The sequence below is a fragment of the Ambystoma mexicanum genome, chromosome 12, assembly GCF_040938575.1.
Source record: "Ambystoma mexicanum isolate Mex_15411 chromosome 12, UKY_AmexF1_1, whole genome shotgun sequence".
In the NCBI taxonomy this organism is placed as follows: Eukaryota; Metazoa; Chordata; class Amphibia; order Caudata; family Ambystomatidae; genus Ambystoma; species Ambystoma mexicanum.
The window spans coordinates 268,072,764-268,096,239 of record NC_090936.1 but is presented as its reverse complement, the minus strand read 5'-3'; the positions used below and the strand labels follow the sequence as shown (position 1 = coordinate 268,096,239).

The following is a 23,476-nucleotide window of genomic DNA, read 5'->3' as shown; positions in this document are numbered from 1 at the left end:
TGTTTGGTTAAGAGTTTTGATTTGACAGTTAATATATGGCTTCAATGATTTCACCTATTGTTATATACATGTGTAGTATATGGCGTCAACCAGTTAATATATGATTTCAATGATTTCACTTATTGTTATGTATGTGTATTACATGTTTGACTTAATTGTATGTACAAATATCTTGTATTAAATATGTTTTTTATCTTACACAAAACTCAATTTTCATGTGAGGTTATGACTTTGAAATATACAAATGGGTGTAGTGTTCTACATAACCAATGAGGTTATTTCGGGAATAGGACCCATACAGGACTTAACTCCCTATGAGTTTTCATGGGCCGTCCCCTGCGTTACCAGTACCCCTTTTGTTGTATATATAAGTCTTACTAGCCCTTCACTGGTACGCTACCCCGAGGGCAGACCACTGCCACCCCTGAGTGGCCCCCCCTTCGAAACATCCATAACCAAAAGAAACAGTGTACAAACTCACATTAAAATACATGAGAGAGTGGGAAAAAGGGTCTCACTCTCTCCAGCATAAAAAAATAAAGTCTTCAAAATCCAGCGAAGTTGCTGGGGGTCTCCAAGGTAGAGGGACTTAGCAGATTTCTGAGAATTCTTCTTAACACTCGCTCCCCCCCACCCCAGACTAAGGGACAGGAGGATTTAATCATCCACCCCTGGATGAATCTCCTTACTTCAGTCAGTCATACTTTCTGGAGAGACCATCAGCATTTTGGTGATTACACCCTGACCCATGTTCATGGAATTTATATAGCGCTTTACAGTTTAACAACAGGTACAAAAGTGAGAGAAGCATAATTACAAACATGAAACAAGTCAATTAGATCAATAAGGAGAACAGTTTACTAAAGGAGGGGAGAGTGGGGGAGAGGGGTTAGATGAAAGGGGTTACAATGTCTGTTTTGAGGTCAGGGAGGTGGGGGGAAGGTATGACCGGTTTGAGGTCATGAGGGAAGGGGGAAGGAAGGAGGGGAAGGGGGGCGAGAGGTAGGGAAGGGGAGTCGGGGGGGGGGGAGTGAAGAAGGGATTTCATGGAGGAGAGGAAGGATGAGTAGGTAGGGGTGGAGTGGATGGAGAGCAGTAGGGAGTTCCAGTGTAGGGGGGCCAAGAGTTGGAAGGAGCGGAAGCGTGAGGAGGCACATGGTGCACGGGGAACAGTGAGAAGGTAGAGGTCTGCTGAGCGGCGGGAGGGGGAGTATAATGAGAGGAGGGAGGAAAGGTAGGGGCGGCCAGGTCATGGAGAGATTTATAGACAAGACAGAGGAATTGAAATTTCAGTTGCGAGAGGAAGGGAAGCCAGCCAAGTTGAGAGAGAGAGGAAGAAATATAGCCTTGGGGCCAAGAAGACAGAGTACGAACAGAGGAGTGGAAAAAAAATCAAACCCCTGTAGGCTGATTGACCATCTTAACAATTTAGGATTTTCCCCCTTCATCTGCATTAACCATCTCAAGGGTTGGTGGTCTGTTTGAATCACAAAAGTAGATCCATACAAGTATGGTCTAAACTTCTTCAAAGACCACACAATGGCAAAACATTCACGTTCTATGGTTGCCCACCTTGTTTCAGGTTCCTTCAGTTTCCTACCGATGAAGCAGACTGGGTGTTCCCTTCCTTTTTTATCCAGCTGACTCAGAACTGCACCTATACCTGTATTGGAAGCATCTGTCTGTACAATAAAGGATTGGTTTTAGTCAGGAGCTCTTAAGACTGGAGCTTGACAAGGGGCTTTACACCAGCAAAACCTGGGAACTGTATCTGAGAAATACATTTGTTGTTGTATGCCCATTTTTATTAACCTCTCGCCCAACATTAAAACAGTCCTTTGATAGGGGGAATTTGGTGAGCATTATAAGGAATCTTAAAAAAATCCAGAGCACGTGGACTGGATGGTGTCTCAAACTTAGTTATGAGGGCCAATACAGAAATTTGGGCAGATAGGTTGCTAACCCTTTTCCAACAAATGGCAGGGCTAGGTCAAATGACCATTTCCTGGAAGGACTCCCACTTCATACACATATTCAAGTGTGGCAAAATTGACAATCCTAATTATAGGATATTTTTACTACATGGTCCGAGTAAAATCTTTGCCAAATGCCTTCTATTGAATATCGAAAAATTGATTGGTGAAAATCACATTCTCAGTTGTTTCCAGATGAGATTCAGGAAGGGGATCTCTGCAAATGATAACGTGTTTATTCTTAATTCTTTGATCAGGCAAGTTCGTGTTAAATTGACTTTACCGCTCTATATATTATTCATGGACTTTGCTTCGGCATTCAATACGATTTTCTGTCCACTATTATGGGACAAATTAAAGAACGTAAAGATGCCAAAGGATTTACTTACTGCCTGTCAATTGTTACACAAAAATAATACAGGACGTGTGAAGTTGAATACCAACAGTACTATCTGCACCAATTGGTATTGCTAGGGGTGCATACTGGCCCCTGCATTGTTCAACTTGTTTATGGTCAGATATTAGTGAGTCTCTAGTCAATACTAACAAGATTCCACCCAAGTTAGGTGAATCGAAAATTCTATTCCTGGCATATGCTGACAACCTGGCGATCTCAATGTAACCTGGCCTAGTAGGATCATTGTCTCTGTCTTCTCTACGTTTCCCTTCCCTTGCCTCGTTGCGCCTTGAACCACTTGTGTATAGGCGCGTTATAAATTCCATATCATATCATCAGAACATATCTTCGATACTACCTATGTTGGCATATGTATAAGTGTGAATGTAGTGATCGAATACGCCAAATATAATAACCTAGTGCTTAACTTAGATAAATCAAAATGTATGAGCTTTGGCAATGATAAGAGGGATAAGGAGAGCATAGTGACTACAAGTGGAATTAAGCATCGCGTTTACTAACAGGAGTATTTCTTTTCCCACTTCGTTGTCTGGTGGCGTAAATGTCGAGGGGACATGTAGTCCTGGGCAAGCCGATAGTGTCTGGATGTGGGACTCTCATAGAACCTCTGTGTACATTTGTAGACTATTTCTACAACCTATATGTCAGGGGACAGCACATATTTTAAAGACAGCACAGCAGCAACCAAAATATTTGAAGGCCAGAGTTTCAACATAGAAAACAACTTCCTAGTGACCATGGATATTAAATTGCTATATACAAATATACCACAAGAAGAAGCAATCAATGTAGTATGAGACTTCTTTACACACCATGGAACACAGCAAAGAATGCCAGCAGAATGTATTGTGGAACTCATGAACACTGCCTTAGGAAATAACTTTTTTCAGTTTGCAGGCCAATTCTACCTAAAACATTTCAGGAACAGCTATGGGTGCAGCATTTTCTCCTAGCCTGGAAACACTATTCTTGGCAAGTTTTGAGGAACAATTTATTCTGTCTGACATCAAACACTATAAACGACAGATCAAGAAATGGCATAGGTACATTGATGTCATCATCTTCATCTGGGAAAGGAACCAAGAATCATTGTGGGACTTTTTGAAATATATTAACGATCTCCATCCAATAATACAGTTCACAATGGAATATGATCAACGATGCATTAATTTCTTGGACCTGACCATTAAGGTAGGACTCGGACACCTGGCATCTACTCTGTACAAAAAGAGGACGGACCGCACCACCACATTACACTTCTTTAGTTTCCAGCCTAGGTCCCTTAAGGAAAATCTACCATACAGTCAGTTCATCAGGTTACGGCGGAACTGTACCTCTATAACAGACTACTACCTTCATGCTAATGAACTAAGCTCTGATCCACCCAGTCTTTTGCCATTAAGAAAACCTTTAGGAAATATTGGCCTGTGATCTCCACTTGCTTACCTAATACACAAACACCTCTGTTCGCTTTCAAGTGATCAAAAAACCTTAAAGACCATTTGGTTCAATCTAAAACAAGCAGATGAGATCCAACATCAGCAACTGGGATCTACGACCGATTGTGGGACATTTTCCATGCAGAAACTGATGGGCTTGTAAATTCACGGCTAAGACACTCAACTTTCAGATTGAGACCAAGAGATGGGACCTGCCACTTATGTCAAACTGCAAGACCAGCAATGTTGTATATTGTGTAGAATGTCCATGTGGACTTCGATACATCGGCCACAAGACTGGAGCATATTAGAATCAAACAGCACAGGTCCAGGATCTGGTACAGGAACCACACATCACCTCTGGTCACACATTTTTTTTTTAGAATTCCAGCACTCCCCTGATGACCTCAAGTGGTGGGTCCTTGATGTAGTTAGAAGTACATCTAATCCTCAAAAAAGCCATACCAACAAAGAAGCTAGGTGGATACATCACCTACACACACTGGAAAAGACAAAAGGACTTGAAGAAATACCATTGTACTTTTGAACCAACTACCCCCCCCCGCCCTCCCAACACCAGATCAGGGATCGGACAGCACAATGACCTCTATACCATCACCATAGAGGAGTAACACTGTTACACTACAACAGTGCCCCTCACCTAGTTTGGAATAGTTGCAGTGCCATTTGTATGTGCCCGTACCAGTACTAGTTGCCAAACATTCAAAATACACTTGGCCCATGCCATAGATTTGGCTCACACACATTGGCTTTCTGCCTTGATGCTGTTAAACATAGCAATTTGCCTTACAGCCCTTAGCTGGTATAAATGCGAAATATTCAGCTCATAATTAGGGTGCAGTTCCCATCCATACTACGGCATCCCTGTGGCGCCTCCTGGAGTAGTAACTTGTTGCACTACCTAAGGCACCCCTCACGGTTGCCAAGGCAACATAACCCTGCTGAGACGCTTCTCCCTTGAAAGCAGCATACAGCAGCCACGCACAGAGCCTGCACCTACACGATAGGACGCCATTCTAACTATTGCGGCACACTATTGTTGTGAACACAGCTGCCCGCTGATGTTAATACGACCATTCAGGTCCCCACTTTCTTTCTTTTCATTGTTACCTAGGCACACACGTGGCCACGCGGAATTCGCCTGATCCCTAGCAATGATCTCGCCCACATAGACGGGCACTCGCGTACAGCCATCAAGAAGCGATTGAGTGAAAACCTTTGCCCAGTGCCCTGCAGCTACAGGTAGGCGCCGCCACCATACACAGAATTGCTGCATTGTGCGCTCTTGCACCCTGCAACCCTTTTCAATGCAAATTGTGCTCTATGATCCCTTTTTGTTCAGGCTCACTTGCGTACCTACAAACGTAGGGATAACAAAGGCCCCCACGCGATTCCGAACTGAATAGAGATGTACCTTAGTTTTTTTCCTGAAGAGCAATTCATAATTCATCCGATTCACTTGCAGACCAAATGGGAGGTACAGATAAACGTATTCTCTATGCCAAGCATGTTTCCATGTCATCCATCTGTACTCTATTGCATGTCGTGCATGTACACTTTTGGGAATTTTCACTTGCAAATCCGTTTCTCAGGAGGTGAACAACCACATAGGGGCTATCTTTACTGAAAGTGAACCACGCTAGGGATTCACACCCACGTGATTCCCCACACACTGATGTATTTCATGCAGGTGGCTCTCAACCAACTCTCTCTGCCATTGCCTTTTCTACTGGTATGCTTTTCTGTCCCAATTTGGGCTTGCATGCATATCACTTGGTGTATGATTAAAAGGCACCTTTTTAAGTATTTACTTGTCCCACTTAAGCATACGTAGCACCATGGCCCACAAGGGTATTTTTAATGCATTTGTTTGTTGCCCTGCAACTCAATCCCGATATATGGTAAAACACTGCCTAACATTAGGCTTTCTCCATTTTCTTTTCTTTACACTTTCTCCTTGGTGGTCAGCATAAACACTCCATTCTTTTGGTCCTGAGGAAGGCGGACACATCACTTAATGACCAAAACAATTACCCTTGCGTCCCGACTGGCACACACAAGAGGTGTGCGCTGCATTGGACTTGCACCAACGCCCTACTTAGACCCCTGAAATACATAACCAACAATAAACTCTATGAACACAATTGCTCTGGTTGTCCCATACATAGTACTCAAAGAGTAATACTACAGAAGTACTATATTTCAAGTCTCGATGGGCAATTGATTGTGTGTTCTAAGCAACTTTCATGATCTAATAATGTGATTCACGCTTTACTTGCACATGGTTCCGGTTAATTTACAGCTCATAGAATGTGATGACAATTCTTTTTCGAGTACTGTTGTTTAAATATTCAAACCTGGATGTCAGTTTATGTTTCTTTTATAAAACATGCCATTGGCATACTTTCTTTTTCATTTATGTGTGCAACAGTTCTTGATATGTTCTTTTGTCTATTTCAAAGTTTACTCAATAAATGTGAAGTCTAAACACATTTTTGAGGTTCTAGCGCAATGTGTTTTTGCTCTAACCAAAGAAAGAACAATTACAAGGACTTACAATATGTGCAAAATAATGAACACACAGTGCTCAGTTTCCTTTACACACACAGTGACATAACCCACTGTTAGTCACCCCATAGTTTTCCTGTCGGTACTCTTCTCTGATACATTTAGCTCAACATACCCCAGTCCCTCACAGAGTAGGGGTAGACCCTTCTGTTTTTGAGTCTGTATTAGTACAAGTCATATGTGGTTGCATTTTAGTTGTTTCTTGCACCAAGTGATGTCACCAATGTAATGAAATAAAAAGATGTGTACATTTGTAACATAAGGATAATTGGGTATTAAATACACTGTGTGTTGGTCTAACTGAGGGAGGCATGCAATTAAATTAAGTGTTGTTATTAGCAAGACATAGCCCAGTCTAATCTCCCAGATGGATCCCTCCAACAGGACAATCGTTATCCAGTTGATGCAAAACCTTGGAGGTAACTAATCTCTTCTTTTTAGATTCAAGGTCTGCTATCTAAGCTAAACGACCCAACTCCTGCTCTTCAAATGCTCTCTGTTTTGCACACCAGAGTGACATGTAATTTACTCAAAAGAACATTTGTTATGCCTCCAAACAGTCTGGATTGATACTTCCGGCATTAAATTCAAAGGCCAGAATCTATATCCTCCTTCAACTCTCTAATGTCAGAATATTTCAACATTGCCAAATTTTCGTCTCCACTTTAGAGGAAGATTGGTTTAAGGTGTCAGTAGTAAATAAGAAACAAGGAGGGGCATGATTTGAAATAACGATCAGTACAATATTACACTTAATAATCTTAGGTAGCCATTTATATGAGTATACCACAAATCGAACCTGCATTGGTCATGCATGGTTCTAAATAAAAGGTAAAATCATTTGTAGTGGGATGTAACATTCGCCATACTTAGTTTGTTGTAGCGCCAATTACGGCTTTCAAGGATTGTGAACACAGACTAAAGATGGGGATTATTTCTCCTAGGAGATAAAAGCACACTGGAGCCTCCATCAGACACTACCTTAAAGGAAAAATACAGTGAACATTTCGAGAAAGAGCAATAAAAAAAGGATGGCTTATATCCCCCACCATAGCACAGACAATGAGAAGTGTCAATACATGTCCATGAAGCTCAGTTCATGCAAAGTTATGTGGTTTCCTAGAATAGCATGACGCAAATGCTACTACTACTCAACAGGTTTCCAGGACCATTTACATATGTGCCATTCTGAGCAAGATGGGACACCAGCAAGAGCTATCCATAAATCATTTCTGCTAGTTCGAAAGGATATAACCTTATACGGGGACGTCCTCCAAAGAGTGTCAGTTTGCTCTCACAATATGGACTGCCCCAGTTCACCAGACGTTTCTCCAAGAAAACCCACCTAAGTAAAAGTATTCCTTTTATTCGACCTTCACTAGGGATCTCCAGCTGGGTGCAATAGGGCAGTTGTTCTGGTTCGGCAATGGTAAAATTAAACTTTAACTTCCCCAAATATTGGTGGTCTATGCAAAAGTAGCCATCTTGATTGGGTACCACAGCAACCCCAAAGCAATGCACATTCTTAAGGAAGCATTAGTCCACTCTTAGTTATATCCAATATATTATTGTCTCCGTCTAGTCCAAGTCTACCCAGCTCAGGTTGACCAAGAGGCCTTGAACTGAGCTGTTCATTAGATTAATTATCTATGCAATATTGTGACAAAACATCATGAGGTAATTACAGGTTTCTAATATTGATGTTTTGCAACTGTTATTTGGGGGAGAGGGTGAAAAGGACTGATATGCCACAAAGGGTGTCTGGGGTTGCTTGTGGTCTCGTATAGGACAGATGTGATGTAGCAGTTTGGGCTGGAGGGATACCCAGGGTATTACCAGTGGTTTAAAATTAATTCTAAACATTCCAGTCATCGCCTTTTGTTTTACTTTTTCAGCCCTAGTGGGACTGGTATGCCAGAGGTGGGTCCCAAGCTTTCTCGGCCTAGAGACCCAATCTACACCTCACAGATGAAAACCAAAGGAGGCCAAAACAGGTCTGAGGTTGCTTGTGGTCCTGTGTAGGAGAGATATGACCTAGCAGTTCAAGCTGATGAGCTCCTTTTGGGGTGGAACCAAGCACGATTTGCATATGGTCTTTCCCCTTTCTGTAATGCCAGCCATCACCTCTTGTTTTAGAGAGAGTGGACGTAGCATGATTTTGGAGCAATGAATGCAAGCTCAACACAAACGTACAGTAATAAAAGGCAGAGAATTACGAAGTCATTGTCATTGAGAGCATTGCAAGGTCCTTTCATCTGGATGACATACAGGAATGCAGTACAAACAGTTATGCAATCTTAATTTAAAAGTTAAATATCACTCAGGGCTACTCTCTTACATCAAATACTACGAAGGTTTATAGCCTGTTTTCTAGGGGTCCATCGCAACCAGTTTGGCTAATATACTGGTTAGCATTTACAAAGCATACAGAAGGAATACATCAAAACGGAAGAATGCCTTTAGAACAATTTACACCTACATCACCTAAAAAAAGAAATGTTGAGAAAGTATCTGCCAGATGTGAAATATCTAAATAGGTCGCCTCACATGTTGCTTATAAATGCACTAATTGAAGAATTTCAGTGCGCCATATAAACAAAAACAGTACAGTAATCAACCCGAGTATATGCTAATCTTCTGTTAGCAATGCATACTTCATCTTAGTGACAGCTTTTAAGTGAGACTTTCCATACCGGTTAGTATTTTATTTTTCGGGGCGGTATCTGTTGTGATCTCATAGGAAAAAATGGTGCCTTCATGAACAGTACTTTTGACAGCTTCATCACCTTCGGGGCTGGTTTTCAGGATGTGGTTTGGAAGCGGCGACACATTCTGTAAGCTGCACAAAAAGACATTTTTTTTTTACTTCAAATTAAACTGATATATAAAAATATCTTAATCATTTGTGAGTAGAGAACATATTGCATAGACAGGTATATCTTTATGATTGTTATATAGAATTAATTTGGTTAGATACTTTTTTAGAGTGATTACCTTGTGTGTTGAATGCAATAAGGGGGTGTGAGACACTCATGGTATCAAGCGAGACTGACTCAAAAGAAACAGTTTCAAAACCTTTATTTAATAAAGTTCTGAGGTCGGTGTAGTACCTAAATGGCCCCAACTCTAAAGGGGTTTTTCCCTCAACTGATGCTTCTAAGGGCCGTCAATGTCCGTAAGCCCAAACCCAAAGTGTGTCTGTGTCCAAATCTATGCTTGCCCTCACTCTTAAACCAAATCTGATAGGGAGTCTTCTTAAAGGAAAATAGTGGTTCAAAAGGAAACTGGCACCACAGCTGGTTTCAGGTAATCTTACCAATAGGTGTAGTTCTGCCAGTTCAAAAATAGTTCAGCTGAAAAAGGTTGCACTCTGAACCTTCCACAGAGGGCTCTTGCAGCCATTCAATGAAGTTCACAATGTCTCAGGGTCTCCTGGGGTCCGCTTCCCAAAGCTCTGACTCCTCTGGTTTCAAACAAAAATACAAAATTCTCGTCAGGCCTCTCAAGGTTCCCTTGCCCAAGTCTAGGCCTCTCTTTAAAAGTTCAACAATGTCATTAGTGGGCCTCTTAGGATTCCCTTCCCCAAGCCTAGGCCCATCATTATGAAATTCAACAAACAAACAAAAAGTTTGTCTTGTCAGGATGTACTTTTCAATGTACAGTTCTTTCATAGTGGTAGTATCAGACACTTTCGAGAACAACAGGTTCTTAGCTCCTCCCAGGCGCGACCATTCCGATCTCTCAACCCCTCTCCTCCATTTCTATACTCGTCTTCCTCTTAGTTGACCTTTACAGGTGCCTCTTGCACCCCTTTTACTTCATCTGTACATCTTTTACACTCTTCCTGCTTTATCGTGCACACTTGCACCTTTCTTCTGGTTGTGCTTCTTCAAACTTCTCACTTTATTGACTGCTGGATGGATTTACACCAAACCTTTGCAAGAGCTAGGCAACTGATCCAACTCTGAATCCTTTTAGGGTCAGGTGCAAAATCCATCGAAGAGTGTCCAAACTACTGGTAGTTCTATCTTGATGCAGGCAACCATCGGTGGACACCCCTCTATTTTTAGTGAGTTGATTGGCCAGTGTGTATAAATGGACTGATCAGGGCCTATGGAAATAAGGGGCAATCGAAGTGGTTTGTCCAGGCTTACGGGCAACAGGTTACCACTATACAAAAGCTATACTAGGCCAGTTCCAACTTTAGGAACTGAAGAATGTGTGCTGTATTTTCAGTGTGTAGTTTAACATGTGACACTAACACTTACTACTGGGGAATAAACAGAGTGTTCCAGATGTGCTTAGGCCATAAAAGTGCTGGCATATTTGCAAAATAATGCAATATTAAGAAGCTGAACAGCAGTGCTTTGTGTAGGAAAGCGTGCAGAGCGATGTAACAGCGATGGACCTTGAAAATAGAAGACTCGTTCGTGCAAAACAGGAAAGGAGAAGGAAGGGTAAAGTGAAGTGCAACATTACTGGGAGATTGTGCTAGGCTTGAAGCTGCTCAAAAGGTCACAGAGGGGGTGAGATGGGTGCTGCAAAGTTCTGGCACGTGGCGTCCGTGGCCAGAGGTGACATCCCAAAAAAAGATTGGAAATAATAAAGAACTGTGCATGAACATATAAAAGAGCTGATGTTGAAAGAGGGGTTTGAAATAGATGAACAGAGAGGGGGTGGGCTTATTCGCATGGCTGGAGCTTTGGTGAGGAACGTCTGCTGGGCTGCTGATCGATGTAGTTGGGAGTGGGAACTGCAGGGAGTTAGTTTTAGTCTGCGAATCGACTCCGGGGTAGTGCCCTGGCAAAGACTGGCTGAGGCACACCTAACTGCAGGATGGGAGATCGCAAGCCGAGGGGGAGACAGTCTTTCTGAGGGACAGTTTAAGACGAGACTCATTTGCATGTAGAGTATATATAGGCAGACAAATAAGCAGGATTCCTCTGCAGGCTAATTGGCAGGGTGTCAGAGTGCACACGAAAGGCAACACTTCCTTAATCTTTAAGGTACCAAAAGATTAATGGAGTAGCCCAAGCTCAAAGTCTTGGGTGGGGGTTTGTCCTTTCATGCAGTAGGGGCCATAATTAGACGAACCCTCCAATGATAAGTGAGAGGGGGAGAATATCAGTGCACTGGAAAAGCAATGCTTTTATATTGTTTTGGTAACACAGAGGTTAAAAAAGAAAATTGTGTACATTTGAAATGTCAAGCTAATATAAAACGTGTTTTGTGCTTGTGCCTTATGGTGAATGCTTCATTGTGTTTTCTATACATTCAGGGTGTGATTGTCTTTATTGTGTCCAGTAAGTGAATGAGTGATTAGCAAAAGGGTACATTGTGAACTCTGACGATGCATAGCCAAGCGCCACTAGGACGTAGAGGTATAAGTAGCCCCGCCCCCGCGGCTCCCTCAGATTAGGACCCCCAAAGTAGGATGGGGGGACATCTGGTTTGCATGCCAGGGGAGACCGGCGGGCGCATGTGAATCCATGAAAGATACCAATGCTGGCGAAATGGAGTTACAGGTAAGAAACTATTCCCTTCTCCAGCATTGGATCTTTCATGGATTCACATGCTTAGAATAGATTGTACAGCAGTATCCCCCATAGATGGAGGTGTGTATGCAAACCAATATCACCATATCCATAATGCATATTTATCATGGCAAAACATCACCTTATAGTATGTGAACAGTGAAAACATCACACTTCAAAGTACATTAGCCGAAGGATGTGACCCCTTAATTGGGGCTTACCTTATTGAAACAGGTGCCGTAGGACTGCCCGACCCATCTGTGTATCCTCAGCATGTTGCTGTTGGAGGCAATAATGCCGGGTAAACGTGTGTGGTACCGACCAGGAAGCCGCCTGACAGATATCTCCCAGCGGAATTCCGGACCACAATGCCGTCGACGAGGAAGTGGATCTCGTCAAATGGGCCCTTGGACGCTTCTCCAGCGGTTTTCCGGCTTTTGAGTGACAAAAGGAAATAGTAGACGACACCCATCTGGATAGCCCTTGTTTCGAGATCGGTTTACCTTTAGCCAAAGGGCCATAAGCCACAAATAGCTGTCTCGTGTCTCTGAAGCTTTGAGTGCGATGGAGGTAAAATTTTAAAGCTCTTTTCACGTCCAATGTATGGAGAGTCTTCTCCGCAACCGACGAAGGTGTTGGAAAAAACGTCGGCAGCACTATAGAAGAGTGCTTATGGAACATGGTAGGTACTTTAGGAATGAAATGAGGATTAGTAGCCAACACGACTTTATTACTGAAAAATCTCAAGTACGGTGGATTGATCTCTAAAGCTTGTATTTCTGACAGTCGTCGAGCCGAAGTAATAGCCACCAGAAAAGCCAATTTCCACCACGACAAAAATTTCAATGATGACAATGACATCGGCTCAAAAGGGGGCTTCATCAGCGGTGCCAGAACCAGGTTAAGACTCCAGCTTGGAGGAAACTTTTTCGCGGGAGGAAAGGTTCGGAACAATCCTTTAAGGAAATGTTTAATCAGCCGGTCACTAAATAACGGAGTTGAATGTCTCTTCCGAGTAAATCTCGAAATGGCAGCCAGATGCACTTTTATGGATGAAACAGACAAGCCTTTTTGAGTTAGGAGTGGCAAGTATGGTAGAAGCTGTTCCGGTGTGATATCAAGCGGGACCAGACCTGGTTGACCTGCGCACCATATGCAGAATCTTCTCCATTTGTATGAATATGAAGCGTTCGTGGACGGCGCCCTCGCCGCTTGCAAAATGCGACGACAGTCCGCTGGAATCTCCAACGTACCAAACTCGGAGAAATCAGGAGCCAGGCTGTCAGACTGAGGCTGTCGGGGTCGTGATGCCAAACAACCCCTCTCTCCTGAGACAGAAGGTTCGGGACTTTCTGGAACCTCATTGGTTCTGCCGCTGAAAGATGGAGTAGATCGGAGAACCACACTGGTCTGGCCCACCAGGATCACCCGACATGGATATCTGCGGATCCATTGCAGCGTCCGACGTATGAGCGGAAACGGGGGAAAGGCATACAGAAACTTGTCCGTCCACGGGAAAGAGAACGCCTCCCCTAGTGAGTCTTGCTGTGGCCACCTGCTCGCGTATTGTGGGCATTTCTTGTTGTCCCTCGTTGCAAAGAGATTGAGGGCCGGATGACCCCATTTCTCGAAGACACGGTGTAGTTGTTGGTCGTTCAGTTCCCATTCATGTAGTCGGTTCATCTCCCTGCTGAGAGAGTCTGCTTGCACGTTTTTGTCTCCTGGAAAGTGGAACGCCAATAGATATATCTTCTGCTGAAGGGCCCAATGCCAGATCTCCTGGGCTTCGGTCGACAGAGTTCTGGAGCGAGTTCCTCCCTGTTTCCTTAGATAAAACATTGTTGTTGTGTTGTCTGTCATAATCCGTACAACCGAGCCCTTTATCCGTGGAAGAAAGGATTTCAGGGCCCAACGCACCACCCTTAATTCCAGCACATTGATATGAAGGCCGGACTCCTCTGATGACCAACGCCCCTGAACCTGTAGGGAATCCGGATGAGCACCCCATCCAGTTAGGGAATCATCCGTCACCACTGTCATCTGGAACACCGGTTCCAGCAAGGGCATTCCCTTTGTCAGATTTATGGGAACTCTTCACCATAGGAGTGCCTGCACGAGTTTGCTGTTGATGGTCAATTTGTCCGACCAACGCCCTTGACTCTGTGCCCATCGATCCGCCAAGAATTCCTGAATCGGTCTCATGAAGAGACAACAATTGTTGATTAAGGGTATGCAGGACGACATGGTCCCCAGTAGGGACATGTACCTTCGCACTGATATTCTGGTGTTGACTTTCCAATCCAATGCTTTTTGCTGCAGTTTCAGAACCCTTTCGACGGATGGCTTTACCAATCCTGACTGCGTCTGGAACTCCGCCCCCAGAAAGACCAAGGTCCTTGATGGCAATAAGGAGTACTTTTTGAAGTTTATTGCGAAGCCCAAACGTTGTAGGTGGCACATGGTGGCATTCAGACTTTCCTGTGCCCTTTCCGTAGACAATCTCTTCACTAGCCAATCGTCTAGATAAGGGTACACATGATGACCTTCTTTCCTTAACCAGGCTGCTACTGGAGCCAGGCATTTCGTGAACGTCCTGGGAGACGATTTTAGACCGAATGGGAGGACCTTCAACTGATAGTGGGTTCGTCCGACGACGAAACGTAGAAATCGTTTGTGTCGTCGACGCATCGGTATATGGAAGTATTCGTCCTGAAGGTCTAGCAACGACAATTAATCTCCCGGTTGTATCGAACGGATCACTTCTTGGAGTGTAAGCATCTTGAATTTTAGATTCTTGAGCAGTTTGTTGAGAGCTCGTATATCTAGAATGGGACGCCATTTTCCATTGGGTTTCTTGACGACAAAGTAACGGGAGTACACTCCCTGTCCTCTTTCTGCCACCGGGACCAGTTCTATAGCCCCTTTCTGCAGCATAAGCGTCACCTCTTGCATTAGTATTTGAAGGTGGGGCTGCGTCGAGAACACCGGTGGAATGCGTGGTGGCTTGCCCTTGAAATGTAGAGAATGGCCCAGATGTATCGTGTCCAAAACCCATTGGTCTGTTGTTATGCGCGCCCACTAGTCGACGTGACGAGACACTCTGCCCCCCAGGACGCTCTGTAAGTTGTCATTGCTGGCTTTTAGCCTGTTTATCCTTCGTCGACGAGGAGTAGGCGCGAAAGCATCGGTTTGGCTATAAAATATGAAATGCTTTGAGCGTGTATTGGCTTTTATCTTTCACTTGGCAACATTTTCAAAGGGCGCCAACTCATTCTTTAGTTAGTCGTTATTTAATTAGTGAGTACAATTAAAACGCTATCATCATAATGTAACAAGGCTACCCTATGGCTGGGAAACTGCCGTGCTGGCAGAGTCTGGGGAAGTCACGGCAACATCCTTCCAGAAACATCTACCGTCCTATTGAAGCTGCATGCGGGTACAGCTTTGCAGCATGAGGCTGACAGAAACCATCGAACTCACAGCAAACAAGACACCTCATCAGATAGACAGGAGGAACGGGACGCCAAGACCAAACATCTTTCCGGCAAGTGACGAAGGTGAGTTCAAGGCAGTGGCAGCAATGATATCACCTATTGGAGCACACGTCCTGTGAACTAGAAGGTTGACGTCATGGGCCGTCATTTGAAGCTCGTCACCTACTATGCCCCCTTTGTGTGGATGGCCCAAAATAAAACACAATAACCCTTGTACTTTGAGATGGTTCTTAGCTTCTTTGTGGGCAGAACCGAGTGGTGGCAAAGCAAACATTGATTTCCTGCCACAGTATTCACAGGCAGTTCGTTTCCCAGGGATTGGGGGGACATGGAAGAAAGGGTGGAGGTGTGAGACAGGGTCCGCAATCGGACCCTGTCAAGAGGGGATTGTAACCCCTCTCAGCATTGGGTGGGAGGCGTACCAGGATTGAGCCTGAACCAGTCCTACCCGAGAGGGGGAAGGTGGCATTTGGGAGGGGCCCAAGTCAATGTCCCTTCTTTATGTGGCAGTATGCTGTCAATAGTACCATTCTTGAGTGCCCCATACCAGTGTTGCAAGATTCTGGCCAGTTTCTCTCAGTTTTCTTTAAAATAAAAAAACGACAACTACCAGCATGCAAAGCATTGGACCAGCAAGAGAATAGTCCAGAGGAGCCTTCTGAGAGGGACTGCGCGCCAGGGCACCCCAACCAGCAGCCCCAAGAAGAACTGGTATACAGCTCTGCACAGCCAACTACAAGTGTTTGTGCACGCGCGCGCACACGTGGAAAGCTGCAATCAACTCCATAATGGAACAACACTCACCTGTGACAGAGCTGCAGAGCAAATCCCAGGCAAAGACTCTAATTACACATACTTTGAGAACCCTCACACAAACTGGAAAATTTACCACGGCAGGCTGCCACGTACTGACATCAGTGGAACCTCTTGCGAGAAAGGGGGGGCTTAGACCCCTTATATGTATTTTGTCGATGGTAACCCCACTTGAGGGATTGAAGGGGGTGGAGGAGGACCGGGAATAATTGCCCTGGGAATCCAGCAGGGGAGATCCAAGGAGGACCGAGGGGTATAATATAAGACATCAAAGGAAACAGGAAGTTGTGGATTGTTCGGGTGAGGTCAGAGGAGGAGGCAGACAAGAGACCAGAAGGAGGACGGGTGGTGTAGAGGAGAATGGACGCAGTTTAAAGAAAAGGTGAGTTGCGATTTATAGACGAGGCTGGTGACAAAGTGGTACTGTGTTGTGAATGTCTGTATACGCTGTGCAAGTGAGATTGGTAGTAGGAGAGTAGGGAACAAATGCATGTGTGACTGAGGGAGAGAAAGGAGTGTGACTGAGGAGTAGGTGGGGAGGAGTAGTAGTGTGGTGCAAGGTGGAGTATTGGTATTGTGGAGGGAGGACTAGTGGTGTGAAGGGGGAGTAGTAGTGGTATGGAAGGTGGGAGTAGTAGTGGTATGGAAGGTGGGAGTAGTAGTGGTATGGAAGGTGGGAGTAGTAGTGGTATGGAAGGTGGGAGTAGTAGTGGTATGGAAGGTGGGAGTAGTAGTGGTATGGGATGGTATTAGGAGGACTTGGGAGAGTAGTAGCAGTGTAGAAGCAGAGTAGTAGTAGTGCTGTACGAGGGGAGAGTAGTAGGAAGCAAGATCGGAGGGTGGGGGTGGCAACCATAGAGGGGAACATCGGAGGGACAGAAGAGGATGGACCAGGGAGAGAGTAGAGATGGTGGGTGGAGTAGGAGAGTATGAGAAGAAAGGGAGTGTGAAAGGTAAAGGGACATCAAAGCACAGGAGGACAAGACAGAAGGGGGAATTGAGTGTATATAAGGTACACAAACTTGATATGATGATAGGTCATTTATAACAAGTTTAATACACAGGTTTCTAAGCGCGGATGTGGGAATGGAACCTGTGTTGCTCTTGTCGTCTTGCTTCCAAGGCGAGCACGTTTCCGCTGAGCTATCTTCCCGAGATAACACTGGGAAGTCCTTGCATAGTAAGTCTGCATTGTTCTATGAGGGAAGCTGGATTTGCCTTTAGGCCATCACGTTGAGCTATATAGCATTTTGATGGTAGGCGTTACCGATCTACATTGACCAGCCTGCAGTGTAGGGATGCCTGAGCTAGGGAGGAACTGTCCATTCTCAGATGAGACAAAGAGAGGGAGAGGGGTGGCCCTTAGACCTTTTTGCAAATCTAAATAAAAACCCTTTAACTGTCTGGGGGAGTTGGTGTGTTCTTGAAACCATTTGAGACAGTAATCGAAATTGAATACCATACTAGCACTACAATCAAATAAACATTTTAGCCATAAACTCTAAAAATGGGGATGAAGTATTAAACATGCATAATCCATGTACTATGTTTAGATTACATAGAAAGAGCAACCACGTGGGCTTGCGATAATGCAAGGATGACACTTGGCACAAACTGGGAAGAACAGAACACCTGGAGATACGACCTGGAGTTCCCAACTGAAGAATATTTACACATATAGCAAGAAGAACCTCAAGAGGAGTCGTCATAGGGGCTACCAAAGTGATCCTTAAGGGCACCAACCAACACTAAAGGGCTCAAACTCTCCCTTTATATGCAAACAAGGAATTTAAAATTATAGCATTGGGGACAAACCACCAAAGTCTTAATTTCTATTTGGCAGTGGCCTTATCCATATTTGTTAAGCAAGAATCACTCTTATGCGGCATTGAAGAGTTTAGCAACAGCCTTTGACACAATCAATAAGAATAAACGGTGTGGCACAAACCTGGTAATATGAGACTCCCATGGATGATCCTTACAATTCTGAGAAAAATTCATTAAAATAATCAGGCGGCTGTTCACTATCAAACAGGTGGTTTAAAAACAGAGTTTATTTGCTGTGTGCCCTGGAGTTAGGTAGGGGTGCGTCCGACACCTGTACTTTTGAACTTTTATACAAATTATATTACAAGATAGTGTGTGAAAAAGCCGTGTATGCCCCAAGAGTGGGATGGGTTGTCTAGCCCTCTTTGCAGACAACTGTGCATTCATGGCAAGGACACCAAAGGCACTACAGATACTTTTAGATAAGTACAAAGAATACGAGTAAGCAGGGTTCAAAACTGCAACAATGACTTTCAACCAATAGAGCACGCAAGCAACCAAGGATTATTTTGCTATCCTATTTGTGGATATTACCTCCACGTCCCTCTTCCTCGTCACAGTACTCACCAATGAGGCCCGCCCGCCCGCCCACCCCCCACAGGAACTTTTTATTTTCTTTTTTTCGGAGATATAACCTCCCACTTGCCCACAACACATCAATGTTTTATTTCCTGTCTCCGACAGGGACTTGTCTCTGAAGCAGGGGATCTGTGGAACGTCGTTTGTGTGTCTTCCATGGTTGCGTTCTTCTGCAGGGCGGAGGTGTGGACCTGGTGAGATGGGGCTCCCTGTGGGGCTTGGGGCCCGGGTGAGTGGTTCCGGTTTGCAGGGACCTCCTGCTGGGCTTGGGGTCCTTCTGCTTTTTGGGGGGCTGGGAGGGTTTGGCTTGTGGTCTCACCACACTGGATGCACCCCATTCTTTCATGGCTCAGTGCTGTTTGCTATGGCGTTTTCCGTACGCCGTGGTTGTGCGTCTCCTACCCTGCCCTCTTCCGGTGGTTGCCTGGTTGCGGGCAGGGTTTTCCTCTCCCCATTGGGCATCCGGCAGGTTGGCCTGACTGTAGGCGGTGCCAATGACCTCTTAGGTCACGGTTTGACGCGTCTCTGTGTTTCTGGCTTCCCGTTGCGTTGGGTTGCTTGGATACAGCTTCTGTTACCTCGCACTGAACTGCTTTGGTTGGCTGCATGCCTGCTCTCTGGGGACCAGTATGGGCAAGCATTCTATGAAGGGGCAGCATGTGGACTCTCCTTCTGGGTCTGGGAGTCCTGACAGACATCATGCCAGGAAAAAGCAGAAGATGCCTGTGGCTTTGAAGTTTTTTGTCCCAGAAGGAAATCAAGGGAGATTGATGAGAGGGAGGTGTTTAGGGGTAGGCATAGGCACTGGGCTAGCCCCTTCTCTTAATCATCATCTTCCTCCTCGGTCTCTACAGCCCGTTCAATGGTTTCTGACTCTGATGCGGAGGCAGAAGACAAATCTCTTCCTTGAGGAGGTTGAGACTGATTTCCCAGGTTTGGGACTCCATGGGATTCTCTGTCCCTGCGGAGGGTAAGTGCTCTTCGGATCCCAAGATAAGGCAGTACAAGCACACTCCGAAGTTGGGGCTCTCCCTGATCTCTGACATTAAGACCAAGGTGCTCTGTGAATGGAAGGACCTGGAGCATGTCTCCATGCCTCGCTTCATGGCTCGTCTCTACCCTATGAAGAGTGCAGAGGATTTTCGCCCTGACGCAGTGGCTGTGGCTATCCTCTCCAGTTTGGTAGGTCGTTCCTCCATGGCTGCTGAGGACGCCGTTGTTCGGGACCCGGTGGACCGTAAATCTAATGTCGTGCTTAAAAAGGCTCATGTGGGTTCTCATCTCGCCCTGCAGGGCCACTGTCTATGGGTCTAATGCGGCTGAGACAGTTCTGGGGGGTTTTCGTCTTCTCCGCAAGGCTAAATATGGCTCCAATGGCGTCTGGTGTTCTATTCTCGGGTTTTCTTGGTGCCAAAGACTTGGGGAAAGTTTTGTCTCATCCTGGATTTTAAGCTGCTAAAATGCCTTTGTCCGGAGTGTTCTGTTTTGGATGGAATCTTTGCAGAAGATGATTCCTCTCGTCAGGCGGGGGGGGGGACTGGATGGTCTCCTTGGATCTACGGGATGCCTATTATCATGTGCCCATTCACCCAGCTCATAAGCAGTTCAGATTCTCTTCGGCGGGAGGGCCCATATCAGTTCCAGGTCCTTCCTTTTGGGTTGAAGTCGGTGCCACGTGTCTTTACGAAGGTGGTGGCTCCGTTGGTGGCTCATCTACAGGGGATCCAGCAGTCCCCGTACTTGGACGACTTGTTGGTTAAGGTGGCTCTCCGTTGCACTGTCCAGAATCACCTTCTCCTTGTCGGTCATTGGCTCCTGCAGCGGGGGTTCCTGATCAATTGTGGCAAGTCCCAGTTGGCCCCTTCCCATGACCAGGTTTTCACAGGGGAACGTTTCTGCACCTGGAGTGGGAAAATTCGTCTACCCATGGTGAGGGCTCTTTGACTCCAGTTTCTGCTTGGGCAGGTCCTTCGCTGTCCCTGGGCTTTGGCTCGGGAGCTCCTGGTGGTTCAGGGGCACATGGCCTCTTGTGTATTCCTAGTTCCCTGGGCTCGCCTTCATCTTCCTCGCCTAATGGTTCATCTTCTGCTTCACTGGTCCCCCCTCCTCGCAGTCTCTCAAGCTGTGGATCCCGATTTTTTGCGACCTGCGAGTTTCTCTGGATTGGTGGTTGATACGTTCCTCCCTTCTGAGACGGGCGGGGTTGGCTCGTCCTCCTCGGTTGATGATGACCACCAGCGCCAGCGGCTTGGGGTGGGGGAGCCTACCTGGGGTCTCTTTCTGCTCAGGGCCGGTGGGGCGAGGACGGTCTCCTTTGTTCCTCGAATTGGAGGGAGTTGTCAGTCATTGATCAGGCTCTCCGGTGGTTTGCCCCCTTTTACAGGGTCGGGCTGTTTTGGTTCGGACTGACAATTTCTCTGCTATGTCCGATGTCAACTATCACGGGGGTTTGGGGTCCAGGGCCCTGAATTGTCTGCTGAGTCTTATCGGAGTTTGGGCCGAGCAGCATTTGCTTTCCCTGGAGGCGGTTCACATTCGGGGGGTTGGAGAATGTGGTGGACAATCGTCTCAGTCGGGTGTTCCCGGTTTGACCGGAGTAGGTGTTGTCTGATCAGGTGTTTGTGGGGGTCTGTCACCGGTTCGGGACATCAGTGTTGGATCTGTTTGTTTCCCCCTCCTCAGCCAAAGTTCCCAGGTTTGGCTCTCAGTTCCTGTCGTTTGGGGGTGGACTCCTTGAACCTCGAGTGACCCCAGGGCCTCCTGTATGCGTTCCCTCCTCTTGCTCTCATTCCCCGGTTGATTCAGAAAATCTGCAGGTGCTCCATTCTGGTAATATTGGTGGTTTCCTTTTGTCCTTGCAGTCAGTGGTTTCCGTTGCACACAGATCTTCAGGTGCAGGAAGTCTGGAGGATTCCCATTTGGCTGTGCACTTTGCAGGGGGTTTTGGGGTCGGAATTGCTTGTGATCCACTAGTCAGCTTGACTCCTGAGAGGGCAAGGTTGCTGACTTTGGGTTTCTCGGCTACAGTGGTGGAGACCATCTCCATTCCAGGCAGCCTTGTACGTTGAAGCCCTATGATAGGCACTGGGCTAATTTTCTCACCTGGTGTAGTTTGGCCAACCCCCCTCCCCCCGTGGTTGTGGTGTTCCTGGGTTGTTGTAGGTTTTGCAGGATGGCTTGGATAGGGGGTTGGCGGTGGCCACTTTGCGGGCTCAGTGGTCTGCTTTGAAGACCTTGTTGGAGTGTTTTGGTGTTCCACTTTTGGATTTTGGTATGGTGGGCCGCTTCCGTCGGAGCCTGACGTCTGCTCGTCCTCCTGTGTGTTTGGGTTTCCCCGCCTTGGGAGCTGCCCCTGGTTTTGCGTTTTCTTCAGTCTGCTCCCTTTGGACTGCTTGGCGTTGTGGATCTTAAACACTTTACGCTCAAGACTGGCTTTCTGATTGACATCACCTCTGCGCAGCGGCTCGGGTAGATTGGGGCTCTCCTATGTCGTCCTCCTTTTCTTCAGGTCTTGCCTGACTGCTTGGTGTTGAGGTGTGATCCTGGTTCTTGCCCAAAGTTGCCTCTAAGTTTCATCTGACTCAGGAAGCGGTCCTCCCAGCCTTTTTTCCTGACCCTCTGTCTCCGGAGGAGGTGTCTTGGCACTACCTTCCTTGATGTGCGTCGTGTGGTTCTGGAGTACCTGGCCAGGACGGAGGCTGCTCGGCATTCTGACAGTCTTTTGGTTACATTTGGTGCTGGTCGGAGGGCTTCAGTTGTTTCCATTAGTCGCTGGATCAGATTGTCGATTTCTATGACTTATTTGGCGGCTGGTCTGTCTGTCCCTTTGGGTGTGCAGGGGCGTTCTACCAGGGGTATGGCTGCTTCCTGGGCGGATGCTCAGTGTGTTCCCTAGCATGAGATTAGCAGGGCCGCTACATGGGCAGACCCCAATACCTTTATTAACCATTACCGCCTTAATGTGGGCGGTTCAAGTGATGGTCCCTTTAGGTTAGGGGTGCTGTAGGTGGCCTAGCTGCGAATGTTTGGTTCAATTTCTCATTAAACTTGATGTGTTTGCATTGTTCCTGGGTGTTCTCTTGTTTCCTGCTTTAATTCGGGGCCCTTCCACTTGGTTTGGCTGGAGTATGCCTCATTGATGGGTATTGGGACGAGGAAGAGGGACATGGAGGTAATACTCAGATTAATTACTAGTAATCTTCATTACTCCTAGTCCTACTCTTCCTTGTCACCGTACTACCGACCCTCTGCACCCTCCCGTGGTGTGGAAGGGCCCACTGTCGGTACAAGCTTGCTATGTACTGATGTATTGTGGGTAAGCGGGAGGTTATATCTTTGGAAAAAAAAGTTTCTGAGGGAGAGGCGGGCCTCATTGGTGAGTACTGTGACAAGGAAGAGTATGACTAGGAGCAATGAAAATTACCGGTAAGTAATCTGAGCAATTTCAACTATTTAGAATTTATTTTAAACACATTATTTGTCAAACAATCAACAAGAATGCAGCAAACTATAGGTGGTATATTTGCCCACAAAACAAAATTAAAATACAACCAATAAATTATATTCTGAAAATATATGAAGCTAAGGCATGTGATATTGGTTTGCACGGTGGTATTTTTTTCTTCTAACAGACACATACTCCAAAGAGTACAAAACAGTTTCTGTAATCAAGTGCTAGCATTACAGCAAGCAGCACTGACCTATGGAACTGGGTCTCGAGTATCTGAAAGACTCCATCGGCATAGCTCCAATCATTCTATTGTGAAATCTAGTGATACATTAACGTATTTGGTTGACCCAATGATATTGA

At 45.8% G+C, this 23,476-nt stretch overlaps 1 protein-coding gene across 16 annotated transcripts in view; it reads right to left on the bottom strand.

The window, feature by feature from the left end:
- PLEKHA5 (pleckstrin homology domain containing A5) overlaps nucleotides 1-23,476 on the bottom strand; it is a 1,790,419-nt gene that overhangs the window by 44,991 nt on the left and 1,721,952 nt on the right. For all 16 annotated transcript variants that reach the window (XM_069628398.1, XM_069628397.1, XM_069628399.1 and 13 more), the window contains one exon: nucleotides 9,113-9,258. In XM_069628398.1, coding sequence (XP_069484499.1) covers nucleotides 9,113-9,258 — 146 coding nt within the window. The remainder of the gene's footprint in view (nucleotides 1-9,112; nucleotides 9,259-23,476) is intronic.